The sequence below is a fragment of the Rhipicephalus sanguineus genome, chromosome 9 (assembly GCF_013339695.2).
Source record: "Rhipicephalus sanguineus isolate Rsan-2018 chromosome 9, BIME_Rsan_1.4, whole genome shotgun sequence".
Taxonomy (NCBI): domain Eukaryota; kingdom Metazoa; phylum Arthropoda; class Arachnida; order Ixodida; family Ixodidae; genus Rhipicephalus; species Rhipicephalus sanguineus.
In genome coordinates this window covers 125,803,815-125,818,631 of record NC_051184.2, presented here as the reverse complement: position 1 = coordinate 125,818,631, position 14,817 = coordinate 125,803,815, and the positions used below count along the sequence as shown (strand labels likewise).

Genomic DNA, 14,817 nt, shown 5'->3' with positions numbered 1-14,817 from the left:
ATACAACACAACACTCGCGTCATACACAATAGGTACAGGAATACTATCTGAACATTTCAATGTTAGTGGAAAAGAAGAGATAAAAGCCCATGTGCGCACATCTCCGTTAGCACCTCGCTGTAGAACCACACCACGTTTTTTATTCTGTTTATTCATGTGAAGGCAGTATTTATTCTGTGCAAATACTGAATAGACGTCAGACTCTGGAGTTTCCAAGATGTGTGGCGCCACCTGTCGGAGAAGTATTGAGTAGTGCATAGACCGACTCTCTCGCACAGTTTGCTATGGGACCAGGTGCAACTAGCGAGTGCGAAACAACGATTGAGCTTAATATCGCGCGTGTTTGCGCATTTAGCACTCAGAACGAGAGCTGTGAATTGCTCTCCGCTAGTCGGACGCGCCACCGAACCGTCGTGAAGTGCTTGCTGGATCACTCGCCTGAACGACGGCGAAAACAGCAGCAGAGGAGAGCCCTCCGCACGCTACGAAGAAACTCCGCAAAAGACGCACTGTTGCGTTGTGAATTGCCACGGACGTAAAAGACTGAATAACAAAGTTCAGTTTTACCGATTTCCATAGTTGTCGTACAAAGAAGAAAGGCGAGAGCGCTGGATACGGGCCGTTGCGAGCGTGTTGGGTAAGCGAAGTGCCCGCGTTCTCCACAGCCGGTGGCATGAATGTGTGGTTCTGCTGTTGTTTTGCGTAGCCCTGATGCAAAACCGTGGTAACCTTGACTATGAAGCTCAGCAGAGGTGCTTGTCGTGTAACACGAAGTGAGCAGCTAGAGGCAGACTGGAGACGCGTGATACGCACACCGCGACGAGTTGGTCGTCACAACACAACATTGCGGACATATGTACGTTTTGAAGGCTCAGAGTTCTGGTTCTAACTAGCTAACACCACGTGCGTCATACAAGTAAATCGCAGAATGTTGGTCGTGACCCCCTTCAGGTTTGTTTCGCCCGTGTCCTCCGCGGTTGCCGTAGCTATCTCGGAGGCCACGGTTTTGCCTTTTGTTGTACCCCGCGAAAGTGGACACGCACGTATCCCCATTTGCAGTACATACAAAGGAAGACGACCATCAAGAGACCATCTGAGGATGCGTAATAAAACACTCCAATGCACAGGAAGCGAGAGATTAAGGGAGAATGCAACTGAAAAAGCGAAAATCGCCGGAGCCATTCGCCCCTGATGAACCGCGTTTTGTAGCACTGATCGTAAGATGCATAGCTAAGTAAATTGATCGTGTATGTAGGTACTTTATCGCTGTGGCATACGTATATACCCGATTTTCACGCATTTAGGCTCTAGAGAACGGATGTCGGAGGGCTTGCCTCGAACTCGGTGTCGTGTGATGCTCGCTTGTACTTGCGAGTTGCAGCGCGCGGGAATAACTAAAACTTATTTTGCATTGTACTCGCAGTTCGCTTTGATCAGCTTCCTTTGTTTCTGAAGCGTGGATTGGCGGAAGAAGCTTTCCAGGTCCTTGATTTTCAGGAAACCGCGCCTCGACACCAACGAAAGAGCAGAGTTATATTGCGGCCTATGCACATTCGCTTGCGGGCGGCTCTCCTTGCACTACCCAGTTAGTGCCAGGGCTACGATGAGGGCGCTGGTGGCGGTGTTTTTCGCAGCGCCGCCTGGGCAGAGTCTGACGTCTATAAACTTTCAGTTGTTAGTGCGCATTGTGTTAAGTGTCTTTGACCTCCTCTGGTCTATCGTTTTCGTCGGCGCTATTTTACTGCGAGTTTAAACCAACTAGCCCAAACGAACTTCTTTACTGTTCAAACTCCCGCCAACAATACGTGGAATTAAACATACATAAATCCAGGCTGATGCCCATTGTATCTCGAGTTCCTTTGGGAAGTATATTGGACCCAATTGTTTCCGACTAATACATGAATGATATCGTAATTCATGAGAAGTGGTCGTACACCATATATGCAGATGATCGATCAGTCCTTTTTAGATGGAACAAATGAGAAAGAAATACCATCTAAACTAAGCCATTTTGTGAGCAACCATATGTGTTGCGCAGAAGCCACACATGTAGGCTTAGCCTAAATGAATTCAAAACTAAATGTGTCTTATTTCGTCCACAGGGATGCGTGGAAGAGCATCTGGGTGCATGTTACGGAGTCCTTACCAAATCACCGTTCCAAAAAGACTAGAACGCCTCGGAGTCATCTTTATGGAACGCATGTCTTGGAATAAGCACAGAGAGAACTTACTAACAAAATTAAATAAAGCTGCTGGTGCGCTGAGTCGTTGTCCTCACATTATTCCGGCATAAATTAAATGTACTTTGTACTACGCTTTGCGTAATTCCGACTATTACTACTACTGTACGTCAGTGCGGGGAAACACCACGCTTACAAACATACACAAACTTATATTATCGCAGGAAAAAGCACTATGTTCTATCGAAAACGCCTTGTTCCTGGAACACTCAGATTCGCTGTTTCGTATGCATAGAAATATAAAATTGGGCAAAATTGACATCCACAGACTATAAACTATGTAGAAACTGCTCATGGCAAACTTGAAGTTTTTAGACCTAGTAAGTTTTATGGAAACCATAACGTTGTATCCCTTCAAGTACAAACAACCATATGACATTGCCTTGTCTCGCACACACTATGGTGCAGAGAGGTAAGCAAAAAATCCAACTTACATTAAACAGATACTATGCACGAGATATAGATATACTAATACGAAGACAAAAATGACGCCATATCCACGCAGTGAATGATGATTGAGGAGCTGGCTCGGAGATAATCGGGTAAACCGGGAATGCCGTACAATTCCTCTACTGTCATATAAAGACGGGACACGTGTTATAGCAGCGATTGTGGCCAAGTTGTCGAACAACAAGCGGTCGCAGACGTTGCAGCTGTGGCGGAACGTGTGGTCGAGAAAATCGCACTTGAAGCGCGCGTCGGCGCCACTAACTTTTCAGGTAGCGACCTTATTCGGCGCTTGGCCGCTGCATCCCGCGCCCGTACCTCTTCGAGGTTCTCTTGCCGCCACTTCCGCGCTGCTTCGGCTTCGCGGTCTTATATCTCGGTGTCCACACGACGCTGACGTTTTTATGCGGCCTCACGAGCTCTTACCGCGTGGTCTTCGCGTCGAGCCCGCACTGCGGCTGCCTTGCGAGCCCTCCGCTCCACCGCCTTGTCTTCCTAGTTCATCGTATTAATATCGAATCGCACTGCCTGACTACTGTAGAAAGAGAAAGGAAGCGCGCAGTTGTGGCCCTCTAGCGGTCAAACTAGAGCACGCGCCGGCGCGGAGCGAGCGCCGCATGCTACAGTTGTCTATGCTATATGTGGCTTCGCCTGCGTGATTATCGTCATCAAGGCGCTCGAAGAAGAGGAAGAAGACTATTCTTTCGCACAAGCATGCGCATGCTACAGTAGTCTACGCTATATGTGGGTTTGCCTGCGTTAATATCATCATAAAGACGCTCGAAGGACAAGAGGAAGAAGACTTCTATTTCGCGCGAGCTGCGCCCGTAGCGGTCGCCTCTGGAACTAAGATTACGCGTACGGCGCGGGAGTTCGCCTCAGCTTAAGAACCTGGCGAGCCAGCTCCTAAAAATTCAACCAGTACCGTTTCGGGGACAGCGATGAAACAGCGATGCTGGTGTCGTTTCTATGTTTTCGATGTCTTTCAGAGATGTTTAATCACTGCGCTTTAATAAACACTCCTTGCTAAGCTTTGAGATGGTACTATAGTTTCATTGCATCCTAACCATACCACTCATATACACAACTTTACAAAGCCTTCGTTTAAGATGCTCCGATATGTTGTATCACTGCTCTTTATTAAAACATCTTGTTAAGCTATCAGGTGGTAGTATAGCCACCACCTTTTATAACGACAAAGTGTAACGTGACAGTGGTGTCACTATGGTAACGCGCACGCCATTTGTTGGGCTAACTGTTGCCTTCTTGCTGTTAGTTTTGCGAAGTGGAATTTACCCAATTTGCGTGGCGTATACGCGTTAATAAATGAGTGTTATCTGATAGGCCGCAGACATTTCAGTGGTAGGATAACTGTTCCTTTCTCTTTTAGTAGACCAGTGGTGAGCAGCGGGATTTACCATGTTTCTGGTGCATACCCGTTTATGATGTCCACAAGCGTAACACGGAACCCTGAAATTAAATGCTCAACCAAGAGCAACTTCGCTGTTCAAAAAGTAATACTTGATCTCTGCGTCGTCTAAAGATCAAATTATGTGATGTCACTTACGATATCATAAAATATTGTACAATATCACTTACGATATTGTACTAAAGCGTTGTACTAAACCTTACAGTACTTAGTTAATACGTGTCATGATGTAGTTTCTTCATGTATTGTTCGTATTTATTATTTAACTTCATGTTATGGTGCACTGACATTCTGCTCCGTGGTTGAACTGTAAATAGGAGAAAACACTTCATTATATGCTCATTTTTCACTTATCTTTTTTGCTGCATGTTGCCTAGGTACGGTTGGCAGGAGCTCTATCGAGCTACGACCAAGCAGCGTTTTCGCTTGCAATCTTTTTGTTTCGTTCTGTCGTGTAAAAGAATAACGAAAATAAAAAGACGAAAGTGATTGATTGATTGATTGATTGATTCATACATTCATTCATTGAAAATTGACAAGCATTGTCAAATACACACGTAGACACGTTATTCCTGGGGAACGACGTTTGGTGGTTACCTCTTTATTTTAAAATTTAAGCTAGTGTGAAAAGCTATTCTACCTGTCTCCAAGAAGAAGCGCCTCTGTGGCTGGCCCTAAGTGTTATGCTTTACAGGGAAAGAAAATGTTGACATAGTGCTTTTCCTGTGTACTGCTCTAAACAAACATATAAGCACCAGACAACCCACGCAAAGAGAAGGCGACTAACTTGCGCAAGAAGGTTTTGAGGGTTTCAAGGTTTCAGTCATCGTCATTTCAAGCATACATCTCTTATCCAGTGGTTCAATGGGAAGCGGTGGCTAAAAGGCAGCTGAATGTCTGACAATGCTGTTGTATTTGTCGAAGATTGTGAAGCGGCCACCCACTTCGGAGCAGCTTGGAAGGCCCCGCGGCGAAAGGGAGGAGGACGGGCAGCTCGGGGGGGACGCGTTTCGGCGTTGCGGCAGCGGCGGCCCGCTATCTGGAGGCGACAATGGGTACCGGAAAAGCGGAAAACGTCTACAGGTGACATCGTCGTTTTACGACATACGCGCCCAGCCCGTGAAAGAACACTGAAGCACATGGACCGTCTGCTCTTCAAATCAGTTGCACGTGCGGGGTGCAGAGGAAACTCTTTTGACTGTGCCTGTGTTTTGTGTTCTATTTTCCTTTTTTTTCCCTCTCTACGAGAGTCCTGTAAATAGTGGAAGAATAAAAGCAGTCTTCGTGATGCGTTCGAACCGAGCGGACGTCTTGATCCTCCGTCGTCGTCCAACGCACTAAAGAAAGTTTGCCTCCCTGCTATTCCGACACAACATTTTCTGGTGCCGAAACCCGGGAATATAGGGACCCAAAGATGGACATCGACAGGATCAAGCGCAAAAGGGCCGTGGTGCGGACGTCAACGACAAAGCTTCTCAACGACATAGCCACCATGGAGGACGACGCATCAGTCGGTGAGCTTGAAGAAAAGATCACCCTTCTCTCACTTAAGGAAGATTCACTCAAAGAGCTAGATCGGGAAATTGAGAGTGGCGTAGAAGATGACGCATTAGAAGAGGAAATTGCATGCTCCGAGACCTACAAAGAAAGAATCAGCATAGCAAAAACCAAAGTACAGCGCATGCTCATCAGCGCAGCGCATCAGCGTACAGCGCACCTCATCAGTGACCGTTTCGCTAGATCGCACCTCAAGCTCCTCAAATCAAAGAGAATCCAGCAATAACATACCGCAAGTAACCCCCACAGTAAAGCTGCCAAAGCTAGAAATAGCAAAGTTCAACGGTGAGCTTCGACAGTGGCAAGGCTTTTGGAGCCAATTCGACTCAACAATAAACGCGAACCACCACCTGTCAAACGTGGACAAATTCAAATACCTGAACAGTTACCTCACAGGAAAAGCAGCGGCTGCTGTTGCAGGGCTTGATTTGTCTGAAGGAAACTACGAAGTTGCTCTCTCGCTGTTAAAGGAAAGGTTCGGCCGAAAAGAAGTCATTATCGAGGACCACATGTCCAGATTGCTCAATATCAGGTCAGTGCGTGACTCACGGAACCTCAGCCAACTTCGAGGCCTTGTTGACGAAGTAGAAAGGGGTGTACGAAGCCTCACTTCTCTGGGCGTAGGTGTCAGCACGTACGGAGCTTTGCTACTGACAGTTGTAAAGAAAGCGGTGCCTGCGGACCTTCATCTCGAATATTGCCGAAGAAAAGAGGCTACGACAGGAGGCAGTGAATTGGAGGCATTTGTGCATTTTTTGAGAAAAGAGGTTGAAGCACGGGAGATCATACAGCGGGCCGAAGCACCCAGCATGAGTGTAGAATCGTCGATAGAAAACCGCAAGAGCACCTTTAAAGCGGCGAGAATGTCTTCGACTGCGGCATTGCATACAATGACCAAGGAAAGAACAGGGTGTCTGTTTTGTTCGTCAGAGTGCCACGAAACCGGTAACTGTGACGCAGAGATGTCAGCAGCTGATAAAAGGGAAATGCTGAAGTGTGAGAACAGATGTTTCCGTTGCACAGTAAAGGGGCACACGTCAAGAGAGTGCCGTAAGGCCAAATGGCTCAGGTGTGCCAACTGTAGCGGTAAACACGCCACGGCTATGTGTGATCCTGATTTCAGAGGATACCGCGGCACTGGTGAACAGAATCCATCCTCTCGACCAGTGACAGAACAAGCCGCAGTGCTAAAATCTTCTCTAGGCTTAGAAGAGAATTTTATGTGCACGGAGGGGCATCAGTTGCTTCTTCAAACCGCGCGAGCTTGGACAGAGGGACCGCACAAAAGTACACTTGTCAGGCTTCTCCTAGATGGCGGCAGTCAAAGGACATTCATCCATCGCAACTTATCTGAAAGACTGCAGTTAAAGGTGCTTGGGGAAGAGGAGCTTAGAATATATGCCTTCGGCGACAAGTCCGCAGTAAACCGCACTAAAGCGCGTCGGGTCGAGCTGTGGCTCCGAAGCCAGTACGACGGGAAAAGGATACGAGTCGAAGCGCTGGAAGTTCCCTGTATCTGCGCGGACATCATGTCTACACCATCAAAGTCAGTTCTGCTTGAACTTTCGAAATTTGACTTACCCGTTGCAGACGTCGCGCAGGGTGACGAATGTGAAAACATTGACCTTCTAATCGGAGCTGATCACTATTGGGAAATAGTCACGGGATCCACGAAGCGCCTAACCTCCAAACTGATGGCAGTGGAGACAGTATTCGGGTGGACAGTCCAGGGTCAGGTCGGCACAAGAAGGTCAACAGGAGTCTGTTCCTCTGCTGCTGGCGTAATGCGAGTGGGAGTGAGCGAAAAAACAGAAAAGGAAATGTCCGCACAGTTGAGGTCCTTCTGGGAGCTCGAGCACATTGGTATCAAAGAAAATGAACCAGCTCGTCACCAAGACGCAGTCCTACAGCACTACAAAGAAACCGTCAAGTTTGAGCATGGTCGGTACAAAGTGTCATTTCCCTGGAGGCCAATGGTCAATGAGCTCGACGACAACTACGAGTGCGCCGCGAAGCGTCTTAGAGCCCAAACAACGCGCCTTTTGAAAGAAGATTCCTTGATCAGGGAATATGACGCCTGCATCCGAGAATACATCGAAAAGGGCTACGCAGAGCCAGCCAACGAGCGTTGCAGCACTTCGGAAGGTTCAGTATATTATATGCCACATCAAGCAGTTGTTCGTCAAGAAAGCCAGACAACAAAAATGAGGGTAGTATTCGATGCATCATCCAGTGCCAAAAATCGCCTCTCACTGAATGATGTTTTGGAAAGTGGTCCGAAGCTTAATCCAGAGCTGATCGATTTGCTGATCAACTTCCGCACTTACAACATCGGCCTCATTGCGGATATTGAAAAGGCATTTCTTCAAATATCCTTGTCAGACGACGACCGGAACGCTGTGCGTTTTCTCTGGTATGCTACTACGCCGAAGAAAGGTGAAGAACTACCAGCGGTGGCGGCCTATCGAATGACACGCGTGCCGTTCGGTGTCACATCCAGCCCTTTCCTATTGGCCGCAACATTACAACACCATCTTGAAGGACTCCCGGAGCAGTATGCTGAGACGGCGAGCATCCTACGCAACCATCTCTATGTTGACGACCTAGTGACTGGGGTCGACAGCCTTGAACAGGGTAAAGTGTTATGCCAGGAATCAAGCGATATATTATCACAAGCAGGAATGCGACTCCACAAGTGGATGTCTAACGACCACGATTTAGTCAACTTCATAGAGGATGGGAATGTGACAAGGAGTAATGCGAATGCTGAACCTCCTGCAGCCACCAAGGTATTGGGAGTGGCCTGGAATGCTCAGACGGATAATTTTGAGTACAATATGACCTCACTTCTTGATTTCCTCAACACAAGAGCTGACAGCAAGAGATTCGTACTGCAAGTCTCAGCCAGAATTTTCGACCCCTTTGGGTTTATTGCTCCCACAACACTGTACGTAAAGATATTGTTCCAAAGATTGTGGGAGTTGGGTGCTGGTTGGGACGATCCTTTGCCAGAAGAAATGCGGGCGGAGTGGGACTGCTGGTGTGAAGAGCTTCAATGCATCAAGGGAGTGTCCATTCCGAGAGTCATAGCAAGGGATTTCCGACATGAAGACACAGAGAAAGTGTTGCACATTTTCTGCGATGCCAGCCCGAAGGCCTACGGTGCTGTCGCATACGTTGCATGCAAGTCTCCTCTGGGAACAATCACTATAAGCCTAATTGTGGCCAAATCAAGAGTAGCTCCTTTGAAGCGCCTCTCGTTACCCCGACTGGAGCTGATGGGGGCCCTCATTGGCGCTCGACTGTGCCGCTACGTTGTCAAGGCCTTGGACCTCCAGAATGCTGCTACTATTCTTTGGACTGATTCCACAGTGGCTATGCACTGGATTAAAGGAAACGCTGCCAGATGGAAGCCCTTCGTGGCAAACCGGGTGTCAGAGCTACAGGCGCTGACTGATCCTAAAGATTGGAGACACTGCCCAGGACCAGACAACCCCGCTGATCTAATCACTCGCGGTATCCTCCCGTCGGCCTTGTTGGAGAGCGAATTGTGGTGGAAAGGACCCCATTGGCTTCACGGCGATGAGACGCATTGGCCAACGACAGGCGAGCCGAGCCCAGGGGTTGCAGAATGTCACGTAGAAGAGAGAAAAGTGACGGTGATGCCCATTGTCTCATCATCATCCGAGGCAGTGCTGAAAGTGGAAGAGTTCAGCTCATTCAGCAGAGTCGTTCGCGTAACTGCGTGGATCCACCGCTTTGTCAACAATTGCCGCAACGGGAAGGAAAGAAAAAGTGGCCCACTACGAGCTGAAGAAGTGATCGATGCTGAGAGGTACTGGTTGGCTGCAACTCAAGGAGAAGCATTCAGCGACGACATTTCCAACCTGAAAGCCCAAAGACCGCTGCGCAAAGGCTCTCCTGTTTTGCCATTCAACCCGTACCTTGACAGCGAAGGTCTCATGCGAGTTGGTGGACGCCTGCAATTCACTGACAACCACGAAGAGACCAAACATCCTATCGTTCTCCCTGGCACTCACCCCTTCACGCTGCTGACATAAGGAAAGAGCACGTGAAAATGCTGCACTCAGGGGTACGCGACACCCTGGCGCAGTTGCGAGAGTCGTATTGGATCATCCGAGGGCGCCAGGCCGTAAAAAAGGTTATCAAGCGGTGCCTCATTTGTCGCAAACAAAGTTGCCCTCCCGCCACGGAACCAGTAGCACCACTTCCAGCTGACAGAGTGACAAAAAGAAATCCGTTCGACACCGTTGGCATCGATTTCGCAGGACCTTTGATTTGTCAACAGTCGCGCGATAACCGGAAATGTTACATCGCTATTTTCACCTGCGCTGTGACACGTGCCGTGCATCTTGAGCTCGTCAGCGACATGTCGACTACAGCCTTTCTCCTGGCATTCAAGCGCGTCGTGGCTCGCAGGGGAATCTGCTCGACTATTTATTCGGACAACGCGCTAACTTTCAAGAGAGCAGCAAAAGACCTGAAAGCGATGTTCGCGCTACTAAAATCACAGGAAATGCAGTCTTACTTCGCCGGAAACCAAATCAGGTGGAAGTTTATTGTTGAAAGGGCAGCTTGGTGGGGCGGATTCTGGGAGCGGTTGGTGCGATCGGTGAAGGTAGCGTTGCGCAAGGTGTTAGGTCGGAGCAGTTTAAACTTTGAAGAACTCACAACGGTCTTGTACGAAGTGGAGGCCGTGATAAACTCACGCCCATTGACTTTCACCTACGAAGATGCCCGAGAGCCAGAACCACTGTCGCCGGCGCACTTCCTCGTCAGAAGAAAGCTGACAACCCTTCCTCCACACCACCTGCCAGCCGAAATTCCGGGCGGTGACGCGCATCTCTCACGGCGCTGGAAGTACCGGTCAGCCATGGCTGAAGGATTTTGGAGACGATGGCGGAAAGAGTATTTATTGGAGCTTAGATCAGCCCATTTGTCTCACCCAACGACATCGAGTGACCTAAAGATAGGCGATTTGGTGCTTTTAAAAGAAGACCATTTGAAACGCCACATGTGGAAGATCGCCAGAATCAAAGAAACGTTCAACGGCAGAGACGGCAGGGTGCGGGCCTGCCGGCTGGCACTAAGCGGGGGAACGGAGCTGAAACGACCAATACAGCTGCTTTATCCTCTAGAAGTCGACGAACAATGAGCTAAAGAGTTCGCTCATCCGGGGGAGGTTGTTGTATTTGTCGAAGGTTGTGAAGCGGCCACCCACTTCGGAGCAGCTTGGAAGGCCCCGCGGCGAAAGGGAGGAGGACGGGCAGCTCGGGGGGGGACGCGTTTCGGCGTTGCGGCAGCGGCGGCCCGCTATCTGGAGGCGACAATGGGTACCGGAAAAGCGGAAAACGTCTACAGGTGACATCGTCGTTTTACGACATACGCGCCCAGCCCGTGAAAGAACACTGAAGCACATGGACCGTCTGCTCTTCAAATCAGTTGCACGTGCGGGGTGCAGAGGAAACTCTTTTGACTGTGCCTGTGTTTTGTGTTCTATTTTCCTTTTTTTTCCCTCTCTACGAGAGTCCTGTAAATAGTGGAAGAATAAAAGCAGTCTTCGTGATGCGTTCGAACCGAGCGGACGTCTTGATCCTCCGTCGTCGTCCAACGCACTAAAGAAAGTTTGCCTCCCTGCTATTCCGACACAACAAATGCACCAAACCCCGACCACGATAATGCGCCAACACTTAGTAGGCCTGCGTAGAGCATCAATACATAATTTCAATACAATGAAAATACACTAAGTACAGATATACAGGGGCAAAAAATGAAAAAGCGGAAAAAAAGAAATATTTAGACAGCAAAATGCATTTTACACACAAAAAAGAAGCTGTTTTGTCAAGTACTCCATGGTTGAGAACAGTTGTGAACAAAACGTTGTGGACAAGTGAATACGATCATGCCTAACTTCAACGAATTGAAGACACAGTGTATTTCCGAAAAAAGATCACGTCATCCACAAATGTTATAGAACAAGGAAAAAATAAAGAGACATACCATGTTTGAAGCGTGAGTAGATGAACGCGTATCTTCTTTTTTGAACATTGCCGACGATCCACTTTCATTCACTATGGTGATGTCCACATTGTTTGAGCTAAAAAAGGAAATAATAAGGTGTGTTAGCTTTTGCCTACCGTAGTCGGTCCGAATTCGCTCACTGTAATAGGTGGCTTTTCTAAAGATATACGCTTCTGGTTTCCGGGAGTAAGCATCGTTAAATGTATCTGCGTTCAATTTGATTTGATCGTTGATGACTGTCGGTAGCTTTTAGATGCGAAGCAGGTTTTGCTCGGGGCTGTGTACGTTATTCTATTGGCTACCGTCCGCTCGGGAACCATGTGTGCTGGCACACGTTAGCGCGTTCGGGCCTGTATACGGGGCTGGGTAAGATGCTGTTGCCTCTCCCCCTTAAACTCTCTCAGCAATCATTTGATGGCGTCGGGGAACGATATTCTGCAGACGGGCGATGAACCAACGTGTTGTATCCTAGTCAGAACGCGCTGGCTCGCGCTAGCGCGTTCGTACATGTGTAAAGGGCTGGGTAAGACGCTGTGGCCTCTCCTCCTTACACTATCTCAGCAATCACGTGATGGCGTCGGGGAACGGTATTCTGCAGACGCTCGATGAACGCACGTGCTCCCTCGTGGCGTGCTCCAACAAGAGTTTGGGACGACTAACAGCAACAGCAACTACAGTGAATTCATGCTGTGATCCACTTGTAAGAACGCGTTGACATAGGCCAAGGTGCCCGTGAGGAACGGAAATTTAAGTCGACCCATGCGCCGCTTCGCATCCCCACATGGTTCCCTTTATTGGGAGACGGCGTAATTTTTTTATAAAAGATATTTTCAAATTTTAAGATGCCATGCTTATGAAAATGTGGAGCAGAAGGCGTTCGACGCGGTACTTTTTCGATTGTACGTAGCATTCATTTTTCCAATCTGTGAACACCAACCATAGATGTTTTGGGTGTCGAACCCCAGATTAATAGGCAGTAATGTATTCGCGAATAAACTAAAGTGTAGGAAGACTGTTTGTCACCCAAATGGGTACTAAGCATGTGATTTTTGTAAGTACACGAATGGACCGTGATACGTGTGTGCGAAGTTTATCAACGTGATTGAACCAATTCAACGTTTCCTGAAAAATTACACCTAGGAACTTGAGAGTCAGAACGCACTCAATCAAGTCTTCTAAATGTGAACTGCGTATTATGGAGAATAGAATCGTTTCGAGGTCGAAAAAAATGTACTTTGCTTTGTTAACATTTCATTCTAATTCGTTTGTTTTCAACCATGTAGTCAAATTGTTAAGCCAAATGTTTGCTTGTTTTTCTAGATTAGATATATCTTCACCAGAAAAGAAATACGTTAGTGCCATCTGCGTATAGTACAATATCTGGTGTTAGAGGTACCTTTACTATATCATTGATATTTAATAAGAACAGAAGCTGCTGAAGTATGGAGCCCTGCGGAACGCCGCAATTTATCTTGCCCATTTGAAAATTCCAGTGCTTCATATGCATATATTGAAACCGATTATTAAGATGACTTCTTATTAAAATAATGGACAAACCTCTTATTTATTCACTAAGCTTTTGCAGAAGAATTTCGTGCTTAATGGAATGAAATCCTTCCTTAAAATAAAGAAATATTCCAATTGTGGGGCGTTTTTGCTCAAAATTATCAATTATTTTATCTTTAATAGATAATAGGGCATTTTCAGAACACTTCTTCTGAAACCCGTATTGATGTTGTGTTATAAGTTTTTTTTGAGCTAGAGAAATTTGCAATTAGTACATGTGTGGAACGTTCTATAATTTTCGAAAACTGGGCAAAACAGAAATGGGTCTATAACTCATGTCATTGTCATCACCACCTTTGTGAATAACATATATTTTAGCTATTTTTAGTTTGTCCGGAAATGTTCCAGTGCTCAAAATAAGGTTGCAAATATGGGCAAATGGGGAGCTAATGTGCTGTGAAACTGATTTTATAGGTTCATCCTTTATATCGTCAAAGTCAACAGCAGAATGGTTATTTATATGTTATAACATGAAGGCTACTTCCGATTCATTCGTGCGAGTTAGGAAAATAAATTCTGGGATGCGTGCTGGTATATACGATTTGTAAGGCTGGACGGCATAAACTGAAATATCGGAAGCTCCTTATGTCAAAAAATGATCATTGAACATATTGACAAGTAGAGTACCGGAACTAGATGTGCTCTTTACTTGAAGCTCACAATGGTCTTCGCATTCTTCTTTTGCAAAAAATCGTTGACAGTGTTCCAAATAGCTTTTTGATCAATGAGTATACTTGCAAACTTATTTTTGTAGTAGCTAATTCGCGCCTTTGCTATCTAGATGCTAGCTTATTTCTGTCCTGCTGGGACTCCGCAAAGAACTCTAGGCGCTTTGTTTTTATGAATTCAGTGAATAACATATCTCTCGGTTTCATCCTTTTTAAAAGTGAGACATCAATCCATGGTTTTCTTGCCTTCTTGTTTTTTTTATGCGTCACAGTCGGAAAGGCTAGATCGTAAAGTTCTGCAAACGTTGTTATAAATATATCGTAGGCATTCACAGGGTCCATATTATTGAAAATACAGTGCCAGTCCGTTTCTATGAGAACTTTCGGGGAAATCTTATTGTTTTCTTGGTTACTATTCCGACAGTGCGTAGGATTTACTTGACTTCGTTGTTTTACTGACCACGTGAAAAATGCTAAAATCGGTAGGTGATCGCTCACCCCAGGTTTAAAACCCCTGTGCATATCTTACTTTTATAGTTAGAGAATCGTAAACCAAATGCAGTTTCAGTCAATTCTGTCATCCTGGCAGCTAGATGAATTGTATTTTCATAACCAAAAGAATGTATTCGGTCAAGAAAATTTTTGTTTTTTGCTACTTTAACACAGCAGATCTATGTTAAAATCTCCTACAATAATTACACGTGCGCCATTTTGTACACAGTATTCGAGTATTTCATCTATGAAATCCAGAAAATTAGTTATAGATCCAGAAGTTCGACTTTATATAGCAGCTACTCTAAGGTTTTGGCACTTTACCATGAAAAATTAAAAATAAGTTCATATTACAGTCTACTCTTTGACAACATTG

General features: G+C 46.5%; 1 protein-coding gene across 1 annotated transcript; it reads left to right on the top strand.

Moving 5' to 3' along the window:
• Window positions 1-5,530: 5,530 nt before the first annotated feature.
• On the top strand, window positions 5,531-9,734 carry LOC119405840 (uncharacterized). The gene is made up of 2 exons (XM_037672672.1): window positions 5,531-5,630; window positions 8,455-9,734. The coding sequence occupies exons 1-2, from the start codon at window positions 5,531-5,533 to the stop codon at window positions 9,732-9,734; spliced, it is 1,380 nt and encodes a 459-aa protein (XP_037528600.1).
• Window positions 9,735-14,817: the final 5,083 nt, after the last annotated feature.